We start from the raw sequence: 22939 nt of genomic DNA, 5'->3' as shown, positions 1-22939 counted from the left end.
GAAGCCTGGCTCTGTGGGATGTTTCGCCAGGCCGTTTCTCCCACTCCTCCTTTGGGCTTGCTGTACTCGGGAGATGCAGGAAAAGTAAATGCAGATGTCACTGCGATGTATAACTCCAGTAGCTGGCATCTCTGTAGACCAACGTTATCAATCATGAAGGGGAGATGCTTCTGGTTTTGAGGGGATCTTGGCAAAATGCCCACTGCTGGGCTCTCTTGACCTTACCCAAGTAGTACCAGGCAATTTGATCCTAGACCCACCAGCTTAATTGCCCACAATGTCCCTTATTTTGGTCTTTGCCAACTTGGTGGCCTCCATTGAACTCTGAGCCAAAGGCCATAAAGACTTAGGGATCCTAGGAGTTGAAGTCCAACCCAGCCAAAAGATATCAACTTGAGGATGGCTGACTAACTTTGGGAGATTTAAGGAAGGTCCAGCGAAGCTTGTGAGGTAGGGCTAGTTGGGCGCTTCTGAGCTGCTCAAGGACGTCATTTGATCTGGTCTGCTTCATGTTTTTTGTTTCATATACCAAGCGCTGAACTCCCAAATCCTCTGCTTGAACAGACAACGTTGGCTCAGCAGGCGCCAATGGGACTCACATGATGCTGGCGTCAGAAATTGCTGGAAGTCTGTAGATGCTTGCTGATTTAACTGAGGTGCCATGCATAAGCACATGGGATGCTGAGGATGCCAGCATCCCAGTCACGGCTTGAATTTCTGCTCCATCTGGGAAGGAATGCTGTTGCAGTCTGTGGTGTGAAGAGACTGGATGAACTGGAGGCTGACACTCTTGGCCTACAATCTTCCTTTCTCTCCTGGGCAAACATGTCCCAGGAGGGAATTTGGAAAAGGATTGCCCATTCAGAGACTGAGCATCTGAACATTAGGCCTTACGAATAGGCGAGGAAGAATGGTTTGTCTCTGCCTGAGTTCATGGAGGGTGTGGTCACTCAGACAAGACAAGGGCAATAGCCTGACCATGTTGAAGGCAACTTCTCCTGTTCCCCTAGGAGGAAGCAGTGACTTTAAAACAGCTGCAGAGGGCTCCGCCAAGTCCCTCTTCCAAGAATTCATTAATAATGAACAGCCCCTGGGAGTCCATAAATAGAAGAAGACTCTGCCTAGCTCTCCACCTTGATCTTGCTTCTTCCCAAGAGGATGATGGGAAGAGAGGTAATCTTCTGCATCTCTGCAATGGCCAATGGCTGCTGTAATCTGTTCTCCTCCAGTTGCATTAGCTGGGGATGATGAGGGCTGTGGACCAACCCATCTGGATGACAGACACTTGGGTAATCTACTCCATTCAAATCATGTTAGAGGCAAGGATGAGACAGAGCCAAACCCTTGGTCACACACCTGGGGAGATCAATGGCTGCTCAGAGTCATTCATCCATCCATCCATCCATCCATCCATCCATTCATTCATTCATTCATTCATTCATTCATTCATTCATTCATTCATTCATTCATTCATATAGCCACCCATCTCAACAAACGACTCTGTCTTACAGCCATGTTCCTATCTTCGGGACAGAAAGCCTTCTGCCTTTTAAGAACATAAGGAAAGATCTACTGGATCAGATGATAGGGATGACCAGTCTGTCCAGTTAGATGTTCCCAGGAAGCCACCCAGCAAGACCAGAAGGAAATGACCAAGTCATTTAGAAGTTCCAATGTTCATATGTCCATTAATATCTGTAGTCAGCAGCTCAATAACCGGAGTTCCCTAGCCATCATGAAGTTTCAGATCCTTTCTAACAATGATGGAACATTTCTGCCTTTTGAGATGAACATACGGATGTGACAGGATCTATCCTTTACCTGAAGTTTGAGAGGGGACAAACCTCACGTGCAGGGAGGGCGAATTTTTCGAGCCAAGGGTCACTTGATAGGAAAAAGCGCTTCCTGTAGATAGAACCAGAGCATCTCACCTTTGCTTCTGTCTACTAATTTTCCGCAGAACATTTTGGCCGGTGCCGCCAGGCAGAGATGAGAAACCATCAAGCATTTCGCTGTGGGCAATTCTTTGTTAACATCCCAAATTTCCCAGGGGGGAAAGGGTGAGTTCAGTGTTGGCTTTGAACTGTTTGCATATTGAAAGCAAAACTAATAGTTTGATCTTTGGAATGTGCAGATAAGTTTAAATCTGGTTTATGGGAGCCGAATCTCTCTGCATACAGAGACATGAACAAACCTAAGATGTCTTTGTAGAAGGAAAACAAAGGCAGAGCTTAGGGGTGCCTGCAGGGTATAGACATGCAATGCCTTTAAAAGCAGGCAGAGCTTCAATCACGCAGCCATGGCCACCATCTTGACTTTTTTGACCATACCCTACAGACACCCATGATGGAGCTATTCTCCAAACCTGGAGTTTTGGAGCCCAGAAGCTGCCCTTTCGCATCTTCTTGCCAGGCACTTAAAGCTGGGCGTGTGCGAATTGCATCTTTTTAAATAGCCTCGTAGCAGTATGCAAGATGTTTTGAGAGTGAAATGTTCACACGCACACATTTCAAATGTGGAATACTTGCTTCAAGTCCAGAAAGGCTGTTCCAACCTTCAGAAGCCTTCTAGTGCTGGAATGACTCTGCTTCAAATTCAGAAGAGAGATTTCAAGCTCAGAACCCTTGAAACTACTATTTCGACACAGTAGTAGGGCCATTTCTGGTAAGGCTGAAACAACAGTTTCAACCACAGATCCACAATATTTGGAGCATCGCTATCCTCGTGCCAGACAGCCTCTTCTGTATGGGGTAATAGTAAGTTCTGAAGTCTTCTGCATTTCAGAAGGAAAAAGGGCAGCTCCATGCAGATTGGGTTAGTGATATCAATTCACTATGAAATTCTAATTTTATCAGGACGCTCTGGAGACACGGGACACGCATTTACCCCTAGCACACAGAGGTCACTTTAAGCTATGTTTTAAAAATCCCCCCAAGCTCGTCCGCTCATCCTCAGCCTCTCCATCCAGGCCTCGGTTTGCTTGTAAAGGAGGGTATGAAACAATTGCGTTTTCTTAATTAACATTTATGGGGGTGAAGATGTCACAATCCAACCATTAAGAGCAAAGCTCCCTTTTATTGAATTCTTCTGCTACGTTGCTGAGGCTAATTACATTTTGTGTTACAAATAAAAACCAGATGACTCTCGGGACTTGGGCAAACCTCCGGCGAGTGAGGATTTATCTGGTGGTATGGGTAAACAGCGTTTCTCGTTTCACAGTTATTGCAAATCATGGCTGGCGACAGACTTCGCTTTTGGAAACTCACATCAACTCAAGTCTGTCTGAGGGGCAGAAGAGGTCTTGGGAGAATTTTCAGGCCTCAGAGGAAAAGCATCCAGATCTGGATTCTGGATTTCTAGAGCCAATGCAGGGTAGTGGTAAAGATGTGGATGAAGAATGAGAGGACCTGGGTTCAAGTCCACCCTCAGCTGTGGGAGCTCATGCGTGATATGGGGCCTGCCTCTCTCTCTCTCTCTCTAACCAAAGCCTATCCTGCAGGGTGGTTGCTGTGCAGAGGGGTGTCTTATCAATGTCCTCTTCAGCTCCTGGGGCAAAAGTGAGAATGAATGAATGAATGAATGTCCTCTGGGAGAGGAGATCAATATTCCTCAAGGAATCCTTCCTTCCTTTCTTCCTTTCCCTCTCCTCCCTCCCTCCCTCCCTCCTTCTTTTCTCTCCCCCCTCCCTCCCTCCCTCCCTTCCTCCCTCCCTCTCCTTCCTCCCTAGATTTGGAGATCGCCCAACACCCTAAAGACTCTGGGTGGCTTGCAATACACACAAAGGAAGACCAAACAATAAAAAACATGTTGGTCCAGAAGAGTAGAACAAGCAAACATACCCAAAACCAACAAAGGCTCAGCATCCACCCTAACCCCAGGCCTGGGAGCAAAGCCATGTCTTTAACAACTTCTGGAACAGCAGTAGGGTGGAGCCATACAAATCTCCAGGGCAAGGCCAGATTAAGGCCAACCGATGCCCTAAGCACAGCCTAACAATGGAGCCCCTTAGCCCTTCCATTATTTAACTGACATGACATTAAGACTCAAACTTTTAAACTTTAGTCACTCACCATGCCAAAGAATTATTTTTAACAATGCAGATTAGAATTGAAGATGGCAGATAAGGACACTTACAAAAAATTCGACTCAAGTTGAGTGTGGCAGTGAAAGAGTTAAGGTCAATATAGCTAGGGTGAAAACCTCTGGTGCCCCCTTCCCTTGGTGCCCCAAGCTCTTGCTGATTTTGCTTAATGGTTAATCCAGGGCTGCTCCAGAGGGATGCTGTTGCAGAGGGCAGGCATTGCAACTAAGCAAATGCACTGCCCAGGCCCCAGTGGATGACATTATTTAATTGCGGAGATCTGGAGCATGCCCGCTGTGCTCGATCTCACTAGAGAGGCCAAAGTACAGTGAAGTGAAAGGGAGGGATGGGATAGGGGAAACATCTGAACAGACCAGGCCAGCAGAAGGAGGTTTCCTGGTTGTTTGGATCTGAAATGCTCCCCATTTTGCTGTTCTGCTCATTCAATTTTTTTTTTTTTTTGGAAAGGAGATTTTGTGGGTGAAAGACAGCTAGTCCTGGGCTGCTTTGACATAATACACTTAATCAGATCAGTAGGAGGCTCTTCAGCTTCATTCACACAACCAGAGTTGCTTGGTTAACATTAGCCTTTTGTTCTTCTAAGTTTTTGTGGTGGCTTTATGTCATATGTGGACCAAGCTCATTCAGTTTGTTTTTGGTTTATTGTGGGAATCCAGAAAAACAGGTTCAACTATCACCGACATTTGATGGACAGCCCTGGGTCTAACAGAATATTCATGGGAAAATGGCAAATACACCCATTTCCTCAATTTCTTTTCCCCTCCCTCCCTCCCTTCCTTCCTTCCTTCCTTGATGGCCACCATCTCTCCTTTCTGCCCAAGTGCTAGAAAAATGCTATATTCTGGTCATTTTGGAGGAGAAAGCTGCCATCCAAACACGGCAGCCTGCGATATTTGTTTGTTTGTTTGTTTGTTTGTTTATAGGACTTATATGGTGGCCTGTCTCATACAGTGACTCTGGCCGGCTCACAACAATCCATAAAAACGAAGATGAAAACAGAAGTCCCCTTCCTCCCAGGCGCCAGCCCAAACATCCTCCCAGCTCAACCCCCATGCTAGCCCAGTGCTTGGGGGAAGAGCCAGGTCCTCACAGCCCTCCGGAAGGCTAAAAGGGGAGGGACCCCTCGCGTCTCAGGTGGGAGGCTGTCCCAAAGGGTGGGGGCGGCCACCGAGAAGGCGCCCCTCTGAAGTCCCACCAGGTGGCCACATTTAAGGGAGGGGACCTGGAGCGTGCCCACCCGATCTAACCTAGTAGGACGGGCAGATACCCTCAGGGAGAGGCGGTCCCACAAGCAACCCGGCCCTGTGCCATGGAGGGCTTTAAAGGGACATCAGTTCCTTCCAGAGTGCTCCATCACCATGGAACATCCTGAGAGTGCTGGAAAATAGCGTTCCCCTCTAAGTGCTTGCAGACCCATTACTTGACAGTCTTTGCTAGGATTTTCTCAGATGTCAAGAGGATCGATCTGTAATTTCCTGGGTCCATTTTTTTCCTTTTTTTTTTTTAATGGAACCGCCTCTTCTCCAAACTTCTGGCACTTCTGATGTAACTCCAGGAGTTCTCAGAGGCTGAAAAAAAATGGTGAAAGGTCCCCTGTGCAAGCACCGAGTCATGTCTGACCCTTTGGGGGGGATGCTGCTTTTGCGATGTTTTCTTGGCAGACTATAGCAGGGTGGTTTGCCATTGCCTTCCCCAGTCACCACCTTCCCCAGCCAGCTGGGTACTCATTTTACCAACCTTGGAAGGATGGAAGGCTGAGTTGACCTGAGTTGGCTACCCGAGAATCCAGCTTCCGCTGGGGTCAAACCCGGGTCGTGGGGAGAGTTTCGGTTGCAATACTGCCGCCTACCACTCTGTGCCACACGAGGTTGCCGTCTATAAAACCCAGAGCTCGTAGCCAACAAGACCTTCTGGTTTCTTCTGATAAAAGGTAGCTTCCTTAATCAGCAGATAGTCCATTTACACTAATTAGGTCACCCTTCCCCAATCAGGGGAATTCTGGGAGTTGTACTTCCAAGCCATTTGCATCATGCCAGGCTGAATTAGACGCTGGGAACTCAGTCCAAAAGTACTTTTATTGTCTTGAATGCCTTTGAAAGTTTTAATCTTTACTCACATCATTTAGTTCTGTGATGCCAGAAAGCACTCAAAAGGAATCTGAATGTAGGATGCGGAGAAAGGAATGCCTTGGTTTTCCATTAACTCCTTGAAACTTCACACAGTCATTTTTTCTCAGCTGTGGGTACGTTACGGTGTGTAGGTCAGTCACCTTGACAGTGTCCTAACTGAGCACTCAAACGCCTATGGCTTTTTAACAGACATATGATATCTGTAACCTCCTAAAGCTGAGTTGACATTGCAACCCAATTTTTGAGCCAGAAGCATTTTTGCGTGATGGAATTCTGGTTTCTACGACATCAGGCAGCAGGTGGAGGTTTGCATGTTTCAACAGACTCCAGTATTAAAAATAATCCTTTCATGTAAAAACAGTTGCTCATCAAGGAGAAAGGTTCAGAGAGCCTGCATCTAGCTTATTACATGCCTTTCTATAAGCCAGTGTTAACTCCTGACAACCATCTAGATAGATCTTCTCCAAGACAATCTGTCCCCAACCAGGTCCTTCAGGACTTCCAGTGGTGCACCCATTTCTTCTATAACTGAGTCCCTCCCCCTTGCTGCTGGTCCTCCTCTTCTCCTTCCTTCCACCTTTCCCAGCATCAGAGCCTCCTCCAGAGAGCTGGGTCTTTGCATCATGTGTCTGAAGTAGGACAATTTGAGCCTGGTCATTTGTGCCTCAAGTGAGAACTCTGGGTTGATGTGTTTGATGATCCATTGGTTTGTTTTCTTGGCTGTCCACGGTATTCTCAGGAGTCTTCTTCAGCACCAACATTTAAAAGCATAAATTTTCTACAGGACAGCATATAAAAATATAACTTCAGGCCACATATGCATGCAGGCATCCACCCACCTGAAACTGTTGGTGAAGTGGGGGGGGGGTGGGCTTTCCAACAGGATTCCTGCGTTCCCTGGGTTCTTGCTCAATGCTTGGATTATTAAAATGAGACACTTGCTAAAAATGGAGCATTCCAAGTAACCACAAATTTGGGGAGGGGGAAATTTGGGTCCTCGGCAGGGACGGTTGACATTTTGAGGTTAAGCTTTGCCTGAAATCTGTCGTTCAGCATATTAGCTAATGATGCCCAGACTATGAGGTAACTGTCTGCTTTTTGAAATTCATAGAAATAAGCTAACTTTTGAGATTCATCTCTCTTCCTGGAACAGTGATGTCTGCCTGCTCACCAGAGCAGTGTGATAATTCAGAGGACTTTGTTCTTGGCATGTATGTCTAAAAAATCACTTTTGCATGCTTTCAGTATGTATGGTCATAAACTGTGGAATTGTTAGATGATTGTGTATACCTCCACCTCCACAGCCTTCTGAAATTTGAGTGGCCACAAGAGCCGGCCTGTCTGGTTTTTAATGGCCCACTGGCACTCCTCCTGAGCAAAAGTCCTATCTAGCTTCATCCATAGTATAGAAACTTTCTGTTCCAGGTAAATCTTACATCCTCTAACGTAAAAGTGGCAAATAGCAGCCAGGAACCTCTCCATCGTCACTCATGATTGATTCACAGATACACCTAGCTATTCTCTCTTCCCAACCCAAATGTGAAAAAGCTTGGTAAATGTCCAGATCATTCCCAGTCCATTCCTTCAGGGGCCATGCTTTGAAAAATAATTGATGCAAACTGTCTGGAGAAAATCCTTGTCATCTTGTGGTGAGAATTTTCTCCATACAATTTTACAATTATAATCACAACTGTACAATTGTTTTTCAAAGCACATTTGCTTTACCTCCCAATACCAATTTTCCTAGGTGTAGTTCTTAGCTGCAGAAATAAACTGCGAAATAGAATGGTGGGGTGGGCTCTAATACTTACCTTCTCTTAGAAAGTAGCATTATCCATGTCACTGAGAGTCAGGCATACAATGGCATACAAATTTCATGATTGATAGATAGATGATAGATAATACTGCCCAAAGTCCCCTTTTTGGGAGAGATGGGTGGTGATAGAAATTTGAAGAATAAATAAATTAGATAGATAGATAGATAGATAGATAGATAGATAGATAGATAGATGGTAGATAATGATAGATAATAGATAATGATAGATAGATGATAGGTAGGTAGGTAGGTAGGTAGGTAGGTAGATAGATAATGAACATTAGGATATTTTTTTATTTTATTTTATTGCCTCCCAGAATGCTAACCTGCCATTTTAATTTTAACGTAACCTTCTCCAGTTGGAAGGCATCGCATTGGGTTCCTCACTATCCATTTGTGTTTTAATCATTCTAAAAAATTTATCCTCTTTAGCAAATCTGGTCACCTCAACTACTCACCCCTCACTCCAGATAAAAGTCACTTTAGTTTGTTTTTTTTTAAAAATGAGAAGCAGTAGATAAATATTTTAAATAAATTAAATAAATACTGCATGGATACATTTAAAAACATCTGTCTGATCCTTGGGGGAAAGGCTTTATTTCTATACAAGTCACAGAGACACTTCGTTATCTTAACTTTCTATATGCTTTATACATTTCTCTTTAAAGTTACTTTCTGTCCATTTACTATGAACAAATGTTGTTCTAACTGGCCTGTAATTTCCTGCTTTACTCACATTCCCATCTCTCTCTCTCTCTCTCTTCCTTTCTTTTTTCTTTTAAATGGTGTTACAATGGAGACTTTACAATATTTTCAATCAAAGATCAGCAAGTGCACATTTGCGATTAACGAACTCTTCAGTGGATCTTGGGAGGTTATATAAAGTAGGCCACATCTGTTTTGGACATACCCCCACCACCATCTTCCTAGACCGGTGTTTGTCAACCTTGGCAACTTTAAGCTGTGTGGACTTCAACTCCCAGAATTCCCCAGCCAGCTCTGCTGGTTGGGGGATTCTGGGAGTTGAAGTCCACACAGCTTAAAGTTGCTAAGGTTGAAAAGCACTGTCCTAGAGTCTTCTTCCTGCTGGCCCACCTACCCCTCCCTTCCCAGCATCTCCTCACTGTATAGCATCTCCATCACCTCACTGGCCCACAGAGCTCTATCTTCCCACCATCTTCCGGTTACTTTGGCCAGTCTGCCCGCTGACTTATCTGCCCCCGCCATCTTGAACTGTATGTTTTATAGCCATTGTAAAAAGGATGTGCTTTATTCAGTGTAGTGCAGTACAAGATGAGATGGAACTTAGGAAAAAAATTAGCCAGTTCCCACAAGCAGGACCGAACCAGCTCGATGACACCCCTGATGGATCTCTTTTCCTCTTTCCCATTAAGAACAGCAGTAGCCAAGTGGTATCTTGCAGGTGGGTGGGGCTCTAATGGCCAGCATCCCCAACCAGCATGGCTAGGGGCAAAGCGTTATGGGAGAGCATCAGGTCGCCTCCTTCTGATCCAGAATTTCTAATCTCGTCATCATTATTTCTCCTTTTTTTCCAAAAATGCAGAAAATTCATTCTGTTTCTCTGCAATTTCCTTATCCCCTTTTAAAATATTCCCTCTACTGTCTCATGGGCTCCATGGCACATAGACCAGGTTAAATTCTACACCATGGTGTCCTATTCAGTCCCTGGTGTGGCACCATTATTCAGGGACATCATCATGGCTTCTTTGTTGTTGTTGTTTATTCGTTCAGTCGCTTCCGACTCTTCGTGACTTCGTGGACCAGCCCACGCCAGAGCTTCCTGTCAGTCGTCAACACCCCCAGCTCCCCCAGGGGCGAGAGAATATCATCTATCCATCTAGAATATCATCTATCCATCTTGCCCTTGGTCGGCCCCTCTTCCTTTTGCCCTCCACTCTCCCTACCATCAGCGTCTTCTCCAAGGTGTCCTGTCTTCTCATTATGTGGCCAAAGTATTTCAGTTTGGCCTTTAATATCGTTCCCTCAAGTGAGCAGTCTGGCTTTATTTCCTGAAGTATGGACTGGTCATCACGTCTTCTACTGGACACCTATGGGTGGAACGGCCATGTAGTCTGTACTGAGAATTTGCTGTGGGGTTTGAAATCAGTCCATGCGCAACCTGAAGCCCTAAGATTTCAGACTAGACGCTGCTGGGGTCAAATTTTAAAGCCATGCGATGCAAAGGGCTTCACATCACCAAAGAACTCCTCTCCAAATCATACAGAGACCAAAAGCCTGGAATGGCATTTGCTAGGCCTGCAGTGCAGAAAAGGGTTTGTGTGAGCACTTTCTTTTTCATCTGATGTACTTCTAATTATCGAAGAATTGTGGCGACACAAACCTGGGAAGTTTCCAAAAGAATGGAAACAAACTGACATTTTGACAATCTGAGTTGTCAAGGCTCTTGTTTGAAAAGTCTTTTTCTTGTTAAAAACAAATCCTCAACTGAATCTATTTTTGGAGCAGAAAGGGTGGGAAAATGGAAAACCCTTAGGGATGCTTTTGTCTCTGAAACCACAGTTGTGGTCTAGCTGGAAGTGGATTTGGGTATTTCAAACTGCAGGCCGTCTTTGCTTCCCAGTTTGCGGTCCATATATCTTGATTGTGCAGTGATAGTCTGGGGATGGGATGTGCAGCGCAAAATGATTTTTAAAAATCATCAAAGCACTACAACTCAGCTGAAAAATCCGTTCCAGAATCTGCCCCTCAGTCAGCCTGTGTGTGTGTTTCTTGATTCTCTAGCCTTGGGGTCCATCCGATCAGCAATCAAAGGGTTTGGAGAGTTCCAATTCCCATGTCTGGGGAGCAGAAAATAGCAAATGTTTCTAGTCCTTATGAATAGCCTTGGCAAACTGGTTTAGCCTAACCCGCTTCACATCTGGTTTAGCCTAACCCGCTTCACAGATGCTTGTACATCTCAGCTCTCGGCCAAAAGCTCTGGGACATGACTAGATTAATCTCTTTCCTGCAGAGAAGAATGAAGCCATAGACGCAGAGAAGTCAGATCCTATGTGTAGATCTGTGTTCCGGTGATTAACGTCTAGGTTTTTCTTCCTGTCAACAAGGCCGTGGACCCTTTGGCCCTTCTCTTGATGGCCTTGGAAAATGCTGGATCGGTGTTGATGTAAGAGTCCTCTCTAGCCTGGGAATCTAGCCTGGGAACTGCTGCTTCCCTATTTCACTCCTGAAAAGAGGAATTGTAGAACAGGGAAAAGTTTTAAAAGGAGCAGTTAGAATAGCTAGCAGGCTAGCTCAAATTCCCTGTGAGGAAAGACTGGCGTCACTGTAAAGCAAGTAAGCGGAAACAAGATGCAAAAAAGCATGTCAGCTGCGGGAAAGTACCTGATCTCTGTGGATGCAACAAAAATTGCAACCTCCCTGAGCTTGGGGGGAGAGCAGGGGAGGCTTTTCTTCAGCCTCTGAAGGGGCTGGACCCAGCCAGCCTTCACCTCCTTGGCATCTGGACGCTGTCCTGCCAGGGCAGTTCATGCAGGAGATTGGCACTGTGGTGGAAGGCAGGCTCGCCCCCTTCTTTTGGGAGGCATCTGCAACGCCAGGGAGATCTGCGGCCCTGCAGATGCGAGGGAAAGGGACGTGCGTGTGGATACGGAGGGTGGATTCAGGAGGTGTATCCAAACAATGGTGCCGGGTTTTGACAATGGACGTGGCTGGGTCACTCTGAGAACTCGGTTCCGCTCTGCTTGAATAAGCCAGCGGCTTGCCAGGGTCTTTTTATACGCAAAGCTGGAGTACTGCTGGAGTCAGTTTTGTGTCGTGGTGAAGGTGCTGAACTAGAAACAGCAACCTGTGAGTTTGAGGCTCACCTGGAAGCCGGCGGGGTGACTTTGGGCCAGTCCCCCCACTTCCAGTTCAACCCACCTCACTGGGTTGTTGTCGTGGAGCAAATAGGAGGAGGGCGCATTATGCATTCCGCCTTGAGTTGCCCAAAATAAAGATGGGATATAAATCTGATAATGATATAAAGTAAATTTCAGTCGCACAAGCTCGCAAGGGAACAGCGGGGTAAGGAACCCCCTTCAACGGGAAAGCGATAGCTGGTGTGGTCTCTGCAGCTCAAGAGGCGCTCATTAGTTCTGTTCAGGGGGTGGGGGCACACATTAAGGTTACCACTGAGGAGGCCAGAAGAAAGTGGGAAGACCCCCATCCTAATGCAATATAACCCTCCTAAGCCCCGTGGTCAAATTAAAAAGGGGGGATTATTTATTTTTTATTTATTTATACTTATTATTAAATTTATACACCACCCATCTCACTATAAAAATGACTCTGGGCAGCTTTATGGGGGCAACTGTGTTATCGGGTTATTTTTTTAAAAAGTATGGTTTAATAAAAATGCAGAGAATTAGGAGAGGAGATGGCAGATTTCGCACACAAACGCCTTCCAGCTTCCACCCTCCCCTCCTCCACATCAATTGGAGTGCTGTCTGAATTGGGCAATATGGAAGGGAAGGTGACCTGAAGAGGCAGCTGTCCTTCCGTGTCACCCCTTCTTCCACGTTTTGTGTTAATTTTCCTTTTGGAAAGGTGATTGGGGTGTCCCTCAGCACCCCAGTATTTTTCAATAGCAAAGTATTTGGCAACTTTAAGATGGGTGGCCTTCAGCTCCCAAAATTCCCCAGCCAGCAGGCTTTAAGATGAGTGGCCTTCAACTCCCAGAATTCTGGCTGGGGAACTCTGGGAGTTGAAGGCCACACATGTTAAAAGTTGGCAAGGCTGAGAAGCACCGCAAGGGTCGGGAATGAAAGGGTGACATTAGTTGAACCTCAGAAGGATGGTGCTGGAGGGAGGGAGTGACGTGTGAAAATGAGGCTACAATTAGTTCTTTCCACCCGTGTGCTCCCATTCAAGGGCGGCTAAAGGGGTCAGTCCCTTCGCAAGCAGGGCCCTTGAGCTTAACGCATCCTGACAGGTTATGATGATGAAAAGCATAAACGCCTTTCCTCGGCTGCCCCCGCCCGCCTCTGCCCCCCAGCCATCGCCACGTCGGCCTGGCCATCTTCCTGTCCTTTTCCCAGGCCCGCGTCTCTGCAGGAATGTGGGCATCCATCCTCCATGGCAGAGAGAGATGGAACGTCCCCACCCGCCCGATCCTGCCTCCTCCTCCCGTCGTCTCCCCACGGAGGAGATATCTTGACGCTTCTGCTGAACAGCCCCTTCTGGTTGGGGGAAGCAAGAAAGAGGAAGGAAAAGCTATTAGGAGCAAGAATTCACCCGGGAGGAGATTCCACCTTCCTGAAAGAGCCACTGCAGGGAGAGAGAAATTGCACGCACGTCCATAAGTGGGAGAAAGGAAGCATAATTTATGAGTGTTCCAGGGCTTGATAGATCTTCAAGTGGGCTCTGGATTAATGTTCCATATAAAGACGGTTTTGCATTTAAGCAAACCTGGGCTGCCTTCCCTTTCAAGAAGCCCAGGTTGCCTTCTGACAGCTCCAGGGGTTTTCTTTTCGTTTTTGTTTGCTCTTGATGAGACAGAAAATAATGATGGCCTCAGATGGACTTTTTCGCCTCCCCCCCACCGCCCCCATCATCAGCTCTCCTCAAAAATCATAAAACCAAAAGGGAATGAAGATTCATCTAATCCAGCTGATCTCGGACAGTCAAGGAACCGTCTCCACCATCCAACAAATTTGAGACTTCAGGGTTCCATTTTGCCCACCCTGGAAGGGACATCCATGAAACAGGTGGCTGACCCAAGGGGCACTGCTTTAATCCCAGAGCTGTGGCTGCCATGTTGACTTTTTTGACCACTCCCCCCTTGCAAACAGCCCTGCATCAGGGGGCAAAACTATCAGAAGTTTCCTGCTTCATCCCCAGTCAAGCCATTGATCTCTCTGGCCCCCAGAATAATCAGTCCTGGTCCAATGTGATTTTTCAGACAGCAGAATGTGTAAGTGCCATCTGGAGATGTCGGGGATTAAATCAAAGTTTGTTTCTGCCTGCAAAGCTCCCCTTGGAAAGGTTTGGACTTTCCACAGATGTCACCATGTTTAGGAAGTCTGAAAGGGTAGCTGCATTTGTCCACTTTTTCATTTTCAGGTGTCCCCCCCCAGACCCTAATTCTTCCCAGAATACAGTTAAATGAAACTCCTTTCTTCTTGAATGGGTGTTAATCAGCATTTTCCTCCCCATCCCCACAGCTCCCTATTCCAAGTTGTATCTTCGTTGGGGGTGTTTGTGTCTTCAGAACCACCTTTTCCTCTTCAATCTGAGGACAAGAATTCTGTTATTTTATTACAATCAAACCCTCAAACCTTACCAACATTGCCACCAAACTAATTTTTGATGGTACAAGAGAAGAAAAATGTTAAGTACTGGACTGGTAAACAGTACTAACTGTAATTCATTGATTTCATTCGCAGCATAATTAAATTAAATTGAGCTTAGTTTTAACCCAGCCTTACCCACTTGTCTCTCCAGGCCTGCCTGGTTTTGGAGTGATCTCCTGGTGCTCCATCCAGAGACATCTTAAAACTCAACAGTTTGCCCTGCTTTGCAGCTGAACTTTGAGGACACTAATTAGAGCATCTACGCTACAGGTAGTCCTCGACTTATGACCACAATAAGGACCGGAACATTCATCATTAATTGGTGAGGTCATTACGTGAGGCATCACGTGACCACACCCAATTTTCCGGCATTTTTGCAGCAGTCATTAAGCGAACCACATGGTCATTAAGTGAATCACATGGTTCCCCCATTGATTTTACTTGTTGGAAGCCAGCTGGGAAGGTCACAAATCGCAGTCCCTTGACCCCAGGATGCTGCAACCATTGTAAACGCATGCCAGTTGCCAAGTGCCCAAATTTCGATCATGTGACGGCAGGGACGCTGCAATGGTTGTAAGTGTGAGGACCAGTTGTAAGTCACTTTTTTCAGCACCGTTGTAACTTTGAACGGTTGCTAAATAAATGGTTGTGAGTTCAGGATTACCTGTAGTTTTTTTCAAGCTTGGCAACTTTAAGACGTGTGGACTTCAACTCCCAGAATTCCCCAGCCAGCATGGCTGGCTGGGGAATTCTGGGAGTTGAAGTCCACACGTCTTAAAGTTGCCAAGCTTGAAAAACACTGATCTACACAGAGTGTTCAGAACACCCCAAAGTGGGATATATAAAAATGTGCCATTGTAATATTTTTTAAAATGTGAAAAACAGTTGAGAGCAAGATGTACATTTTGCTTTGATTTCCTCCCCCTGCTGTTGTATCGGGGCTCCAGTTGAGGAAATGTGTTAGGACTCAGCTGACCATGACTCACTCTGTAGAGCCATTAGTGAGCGATGCGGAAGAGGGTTCACATCACAGCTGGAAGATGCATTAAACGAATACCGAACTGAGAGAAAAGGTTGGATTTTCCAAAAATTGCCTTAGAGTTGGGCTCCAGATCTGCTGGTAGGTTCAGCTAAGAGACAGGGATTGGCACTCAGCTTGGACTCCCACATCTTAACCCGACTCTCTAACCACTGAACCACATTGCCTTTCCCACGATTGCTCATCCTGTTGTACAAAATGCTGGGCCGGTTTTCTGGCTGCCTATCTCGCCCAGTGATCCTAGGCAGCTCACCACCAGCAGTAAAAAGAACTGCATAAAATATTTCATACCCTTCCCTCCAAGTGGCTGGCGTAATAATGCTGGTAGGTTTGCAGATTTCAGTGGGGAAAAATATGGGCTTCCTTGTTTGGGATGGTGCTGCGAAGGGAAAACGCTACAAAGGGAGCATCGTACACTCGGTAAGATATTGAATGGCCATTGCCATTGCCTCATGAAAAATGCCAGTAGGTGGAGGGAGGGGTCTGAAAACCACCTGGTTTCTTTTGTATTTTGCCCCTTTTTGTGTGTTTCACCCCACCAATGAACCTAGCCCTCTGTTTATCCACAGAACAGGCTCAGCACCCACCACCGCTTCCCAACTCAGCCTCCCCCAAGCGCCTCAGCCCAAATCTAGCAGGATCACCTCTAGGGTTGAGAAGGCAATTCCAGTTCAAAGCAAACATCCACCTCTAACTAGCGCTCTCTCGAAGTCCGAGACTTTCCATCAGAGACGTAAGTAGCCTCGTTTTCCGGCCATCGGAACGGGAGACCCGGGCAAGTGCCACAGTGCGCAGAATTAGTCCATGGGAACAACTTCTTCTCCTGTGTCTTTCTGGACTTAAGGGGTCTATGGGCTTTTGTCTGTCCAGCTTTGGGGACGTGTTTGGGGATAGTTGGGGTCCAGGACCTCCATAGGGCAGATTATACATAACCCAATTCTTAGTGGTTCACGGTGATATCCCTGGTTTTTGACGGAGGAGACATTTCAGGTCCTGTCAACGAAGGACCGGTTCTGTCTTGTTCAGTGCTGTCAGCATTTCCACTGTGTGGCATGAGAGGCAGGAAAAAAATCTCTCCATGCTGTATGTGCTGTCCAGATTTTTCAGAATTCAGGGCAAGATATATCCCGTTCTCTCCCTTTTGTTTATTCTCATCCAGTCTTACTTCGTTGGCCATTCTGGGACAGAGGAGACATCTAGATCCGGGTTCCTCAACCTTGGCAACTCTAAGCTGTGCGGACTTCAACTCCCAGAATTCCCCAGCTGGCTGGGGAATTTGGGGCGTTGAAATCCGCACAGCTTAGAGTTGCCAAGGTTGAGGAACCCGGATCTAGATGATGTGCTCAACCAGGAGGGTCTGCAGAGCATGGTCAGAAAAGTCAAGATGCAACACATTGCACCGTTGTAGCTGCCATCTTGACCTTTTTGACCATACCCTGCAGAATCCCTATGATAGACCATAAAGCAGTTGAGCCACAAACACCCTATTGCCATGGCCCCTCAAGGGCCCACTGTCTCCTCTTGCAGACCGCTGGAATGGGGCAGTTTACCAGTCCCAGCTCCCCATCTGCATTTAGTTTATGGTTAAACACACCCTGCAGTCACGACTTTACAAGCCTGCTGGGCTCACCTAGTAAACCTGTGTCCAAAGGAAAGTTGCGTGTGGAGGTCTTCCCTCCTATCCAAAGGAGAGATGCTCCCATCCCACTTCAGGGAACTTTGCCCACGAGGGAGCCAATCCCATTACACCAGCAGAGATCTTGGCAGAAGTCAAACGTCTGCCACTGCAGGAATTGTAAATTAAGGCTAATTTCTGGACCAAATTTCACACAGCCCTAAAATACACCGCTCTCCACCCTTTAACTTCAGCTCTCTCGTCGGCATATTTGATGATGTCCTGCCTGCTTAACTATTTCTTCACTTTTCCCTGCTTGTGGCTCAAAACTGATAACTTTGCAAAACCTGGGACACCTCCCTTCCCTTCCCTTCCCTTCCCTTCCCTTCCCCTCCACTTCTCTTCTCCTATGGCATTGGAAGACCACTGCTGTGGTTAGGAGTCTCTTCACCATCGTTGCTTTAACTCTTCTAAGGGCTTCATGGCATGAGTCCAAGGTGTTCCTAACGTGGGTTCCAGTCCTTCTCACCTTGGAAGCAGAGGTGGCGGTTTTGCTCTTGATGGACTTTTCTTGCGCCCGCTTGCCTCAGTGGGGGTCTCCTGTGGTATTGATCTACTTCTTCTACAGATACTTATGGGGGGGGGGGAAATCTTGTTGTCTGAAGAAGGAGAACAGGTCAGACAAAGGTGAGAGAGATGCACGCAAAACCACTGTTGAATGGGGAAGGCAAAGGTGATGTAACTCAAGTAAATATTTGGGGTCTGCAAGTATTGAGACACAGCAACCCAAAAGTTGGACTGGGGAATAAGAGGGTCATGGGATTGGCAAGTGTTGGTAAATGCTTTTCAATAGTCACTGCCCTTGAAAGCTGTCCACCTGCAAATGAATGGGACCCCCTTTTTTTTTCACTGCTTACAACAAAACAGTAGGACAATTCTTCTTGGACTTATGTGATCCAGTCTAAACTAGGGCATTATCATATATAGACCGAAAAGCTCAAGTGGCCATTAGATGGCAGCAGAGAGCTACAGAAAAACCTCAACCCTTTGCTGCCATCTATTGGTGGTCTGGATTTTGCATCCCAGATCTGGTGACCCTAGTACAAAGGTTGCCACATTTCCATTTTGTTCCTGACAAAGAAGTCATCCTAGTTTTCCAAGGAATAAAAAACCTTCAGAAACCATGGGTGATGCTGTGCTGACTAAGGAAACATTATGGTCCTATTCACACAACACTCTTGAGTCATGGTGGGGGGAAGTCGTGAGAACTCCAAAATTGAGATAATTGAGCCAACCCATTGCCCAAAAGGGCACATCAAAAAGGGTTGAGGAGGTAGGTTTTCAAGGGCCGCTGCTGATTTTTTCAAAAGTGGTTTTTATATTTCCTCTTTGGGAGTGGAAAAGAATTAAAATGGAAGTAGGGAGGAAAGTGACAGGCTTCTTGCCTTCCATGGGCAGTTGAGAGGATTGAGAGATTGGCCCTCAGATGTCTGGTCAAGTCATCCAAGATGATGTGCTGCCTGATCACAAAGGTGAGTTCGTGGACTGGAAAAACAAACAGTTGGATTGTCCACTTTACATGAATGGGGCCTGTGCATCCTATAATAAATGGTTAAAAGAACTGGATGAGTTTAGCTGGGAGAAGGCAAAGGGGAGACATGATAGCAGTCTTCTAATACTTGAAGGGTCATCACAGGGAAAAGGGTGCAAATTTATTCTCCAGAGCTCCCAAGGGTAGGACAAGAACCAATAGGTGGAAGCTTTACAGGAGACAAATCTTGGAATAAGGAAGAATTTCTGACCATGAAAGCTGTTAAGCAGTAGGACAGCCTGCTCCATCATTGGAGATTTTCAGACCAAGGCTGGGCTAGAAGAATGCAAGGTCCCTCCCAGCCCTCTGATTCTGTGACTTTCATATCATATTTTAATTCCTGAGGTATCACATCTTTTTCTTAGTTTCCTCATGTGATAACACGTTCTTTTTATTTATGGTTCAATCAAAATACATTTGATTGAACCATAAATGCCTTTGATTTAGGACTGGGATGTATTTTCTGGAGCAGTGGCATTTGCCAGCCTAGAATTTTGGTATACAAAGCAGACTGGGGCAGTTTAAGAATCACATGTATTTTTTACAAAAAAGATCAGCATTAGTCCTTATTACAGTAAAAGACAAATGTTTGGGAACCTGGCCACTTCCAAATGAAAGCGTTTTAACAGCTGGGGGCCAGAACCATTGCTTCAGCACATTATAAGTGGCTTCTTACTGCAATTCCCAGGAAAAAAAATCCATGCTTGATCTACGGGTATCTGGTCCAGTAGCCTGTCCGCACAGTGGCAGATACATGCCTGTGAGAAGCCCTCAAGCAGGATATGGAACTCAAGACTGATCTTTAGACCCATTCTGTCTCCGATGCTGGAAATAACATATTGTGACTAGCAGCCATCGATAGCCTTCTCCTCCTTCAGTTTGCCTAATTTCCGTTGACAGCCACCCAAATCAGTGGCCATCGTCACATCTTCCCATTGCAAAGTCCACAGCATGGTTTCCCGTGTGCTGCCTGAGGACACCTGATGGAAACATGCCATTATGAAATTCTTCCTGATGGCAGGGCGGGGCGAGGAAGGCAGAGCAGTTGACTTGGTCATAAACGGGTCCTGAGCTTGTGCTGGTAGGACCAGAAAGACTGGGACCTGTCTTCGTCTCAATGCTGAGTGGCGGGGGGCTGGAGCAACCAACTGTCCTCTACCACACTCGCTGGAAAATGGCCAGGATCTAGAAGTCAACTCTTGGGAATGTTCAGCAAAATTGGAGGAAAGGGAAAGCCACATTCATGACTTGAATGAAGAAACTTTACTTCTGAAACCCAGTCATAGACTGGATGTTTTTGCACGACATATAAACTGAAAAAGCTTACCAGTAAGTGTTTGTACCGGCCTTTCTGCAGAGAGTAAGGGAGATGACCTTGACACAAATATGCAGGAACCATTACCTAAGCAAAGAAGGCCAAAACATTCTTAAGTCCTGGGAGGCAAGATACTATTTGGAAGTGGCTCCCTGATTCACTGGGGTATAAGAAGGAGAGGCGGTCCAGCACAATCAGACTTGTAAGATGCTGCTGTTATGGCCAATCTCAATAAAGTATAGTTCTTGTCTTCCTGTGGAGTGGATTTTCTGGTCTGGTCCACCTAGTGGGGCTGACACATTCCCAACCCCCCACTCCATACGTGGCTCTTTACCCAACTTTTGTGACCTTCAGTTGAACCTGAAGCAAGCCACCATTTGGGGGTTCCATAAACCTGGATTTGTACCCAAGGTTTGTCATTGTTACAAGTCACAAGTTTCTGGAAATCTAAAAACTGACTTCCAGTCTCCATTTCAAACACATTTCCCTCTAACTGTTTGGTGGGTCACCTGCTAAACCCTCTGCTTTTTGATCTAGCAGGCCAGGTTTGGTGTTACATTCTTCAAGGGAAGCCCAAGTGGGTTGTAAATGGTGGCTACGAAGTTTGGATGACGAGCTGTGCAGATCACATACTCGTTCATTAAGCCTTATGTCCACGTACAAAAGGGGCAGGGCTTCAATTGCATGGTTGTAACCGCCATCTTCACTTTTTTGATCCCTCTACAGCGGTGTTTCTCAACCTTAGCACTCGCTGGGGAATTCTGGGAGTTGAAGTCCACACATCTTAAAGTTGCCGAGGTTGAGAAACTCTGCTCTGCAGACATTCCTGACGGTGTGTCAGCTTCATTGCACTTCTCCCACTTTTGAGGAACTTATATATGTGTGTGACCCATCCAGCCATAATCATTGGTGGATACCTGGGGAGAAATACCTATATTAGGGGGGACAGCAAGAAATACCTTCTGTTGGCTATTCATCAGCCAGGCAACACCCCAAAATAGCCTCCCCCACTCATGAGGATAATACACTCCATCACCTAATCAGAACAGCTGCGAGAATCGGGATATTTTATCACTCTCCCATCAAGTCATTGTGTCAAGACAGCAAGGTCTGTGTTACACAAAGGTTCCTTAGAGCAGTGTATCCCCAGCATGCTGGCTGGGGAATTCTGGGAGCTGAAGTCCACACATCTTAAAGTTGCCGAGGTTGACAAACACTGCCTTAGAGGGAAGTGTCCTTGCGCCCCATATCATCCCAGCCCGAGGAACCCACACAGCCTTCCAACATGGTTCCTCTTTCCTATTTTTTTAATCCCCAGCATTAACCAGAATGGTGCGTTCTTCTTCTCTTGCAGAGCTCCAGAGAGAAGGAAGCATCGAAACCTTGAGTAACAGCTCAGGGTCCACCAATGACAGCATTCCACGTACCTTTGACGGCTACCGGTCACCTCTTCCCACCGAGAGCCAGCCCCTCAGCCTATTTCCAACGGGTTTCCCATAAACCACGTTCCTGGGGAGAAAGAAATCTTCACCTCGAACTGGCCAACCAGCCAATCTTCCACAGAAGTTCTTGATGTCCATTCAGCTCAATGGTACACACAGATGCTGTGTCGCTTTTCGCCCTTCCGGGACTCTACGAACAAAATGCTGCGTTTGCGCTATTGTGCAATAGGACTGGGGAGATTCCTTTCATCCAAATAGCTTTTTAACATTTCTCCTCCCAACCCTCAAATCAGGGGAAGTGGCTGTTTTCAAGAAGTATTTTAAAGCTCCTTGTCAAAATGCGCTGCTCCCCTTCCCCATGGCTCCCTTACCTCCACGGCAAATGGAGATTCGAACTCTGAAACGCAGCTCATTGCTGTTTTTTCGTAAGACTTAAAGCCTCTGTCCATATTTCCTGAGTTGGGAGAACAGGTCCTCTAATTCAGAGTTGTTGGTATCTTTGCGAATCTCTGAAGCACCAACAGTTGGACTAAACACAAACAAGGACTAGATTCAAATAACGCATGGGTTAGTTTGCAAGATTGTTAACCAGGTTCCTCAAATTGACCTTGGATTTGACAACCCGGTGCTCCTTCCTTGATATCAAAAGCCAGGAGTATTATATGCAAAGCAGCTTTTTATTTTGTTTTCTTTTTAAAAATTTTCTCTTTCTTTCTGCCCTGGGGAAGGATGACCTTTGATTTTTCCTTTTATTTTAGAAAAAGACTTCATTGAATTATAATTCAAACTGCAAGTTTCTTTCCCTGGGCTATTATGTTGTTCCGTGGAACTGCTCATGTCTATGTAAAAATGCATGTGATCTTGAATAAATTGCTATGGCGAAAGGATTGCTTTCTACATTCTGGGGCAAAGTGGTGTTTGCGGGGTCGGTGGGCTACAGAGACTTTGCCGTAGCTTAAGAGAGAAAAGAGTAATAAGCCCCATAAACAAGGGACAGGGTTATGGGTTTTCAACCACGTGGTTGCAAATGCCATCTTGACTCTTTTTTGACCCACACACACACCCTTTCCAGAGGCCCCTGGGCTATAGGTTGGCAAGCTTTCCTAATGCTCAGGCTTGAGAGGGAGGAGCTTGGGAGCTCATGGGCGAGGCCTGATGAAAGAAAGGGGTGGGGCCTGTCAGTCCTTGATGATGTCATCAACACAGAACAATTGCCCCCTTCTTCAGCTATATTGCTAATATGCACATAATGTAGAAGTCATATATTAATTTGATTTACCTCCCAGTCTTATTTGGATTGGTAATCTGAGGCTCACAAGAGACCTTAAGTTTTTTTAAAAGTATCTTTATTTCCTGTAGCACAAGACTAATATTCCTGATGCTACTGTAGCTTGCCACCAACACTGGCAGATTCCTGTTTTACGTGCTAGAGAACGTAGTATCCGTGTGGTCATATGCTGGAGGAATCCAAGTGAAATACACCTAGTGATGCTCCTGAACAATGATCGGTTCCATTACCAGCTCCGTGTAAACCCACGGGCATGTGCTTCTGGTTCCAGTCTGAACCATCTTTTCCCAC

General features: G+C 46.1%; 1 protein-coding gene across 3 annotated transcripts in view; it reads left to right on the top strand.

Moving 5' to 3' along the window:
* Window positions 1-22257, top strand: part of BCAS3 (BCAS3 microtubule associated cell migration factor) — a 530779-nt gene extending 508522 nt beyond the window's left edge. For 2 of the 3 annotated variants that reach the window (XM_063296564.1, XM_063296551.1), the window contains one exon: window positions 21273-22257. In XM_063296564.1, coding sequence (XP_063152634.1) covers window positions 21273-21418 — 146 coding nt within the window. In that variant the 3' untranslated portion in view covers window positions 21419-22257. The remainder of the gene's footprint in view (window positions 1-21272) is intronic. The other variant, XM_063296543.1, reaches the window with a different exon arrangement.
* The last annotated feature ends 682 nt before the right edge of the window (window positions 22258-22939 follow it).

The sequence above is a fragment of the Candoia aspera genome, chromosome 1 (assembly GCF_035149785.1).
Source record: "Candoia aspera isolate rCanAsp1 chromosome 1, rCanAsp1.hap2, whole genome shotgun sequence".
Classification (NCBI taxonomy): domain Eukaryota; kingdom Metazoa; phylum Chordata; class Lepidosauria; order Squamata; family Boidae; genus Candoia; species Candoia aspera.
The sequence above is the reverse complement of the archived record's forward strand: the minus strand, read 5'-3'. Positions and strand labels throughout refer to the sequence as shown.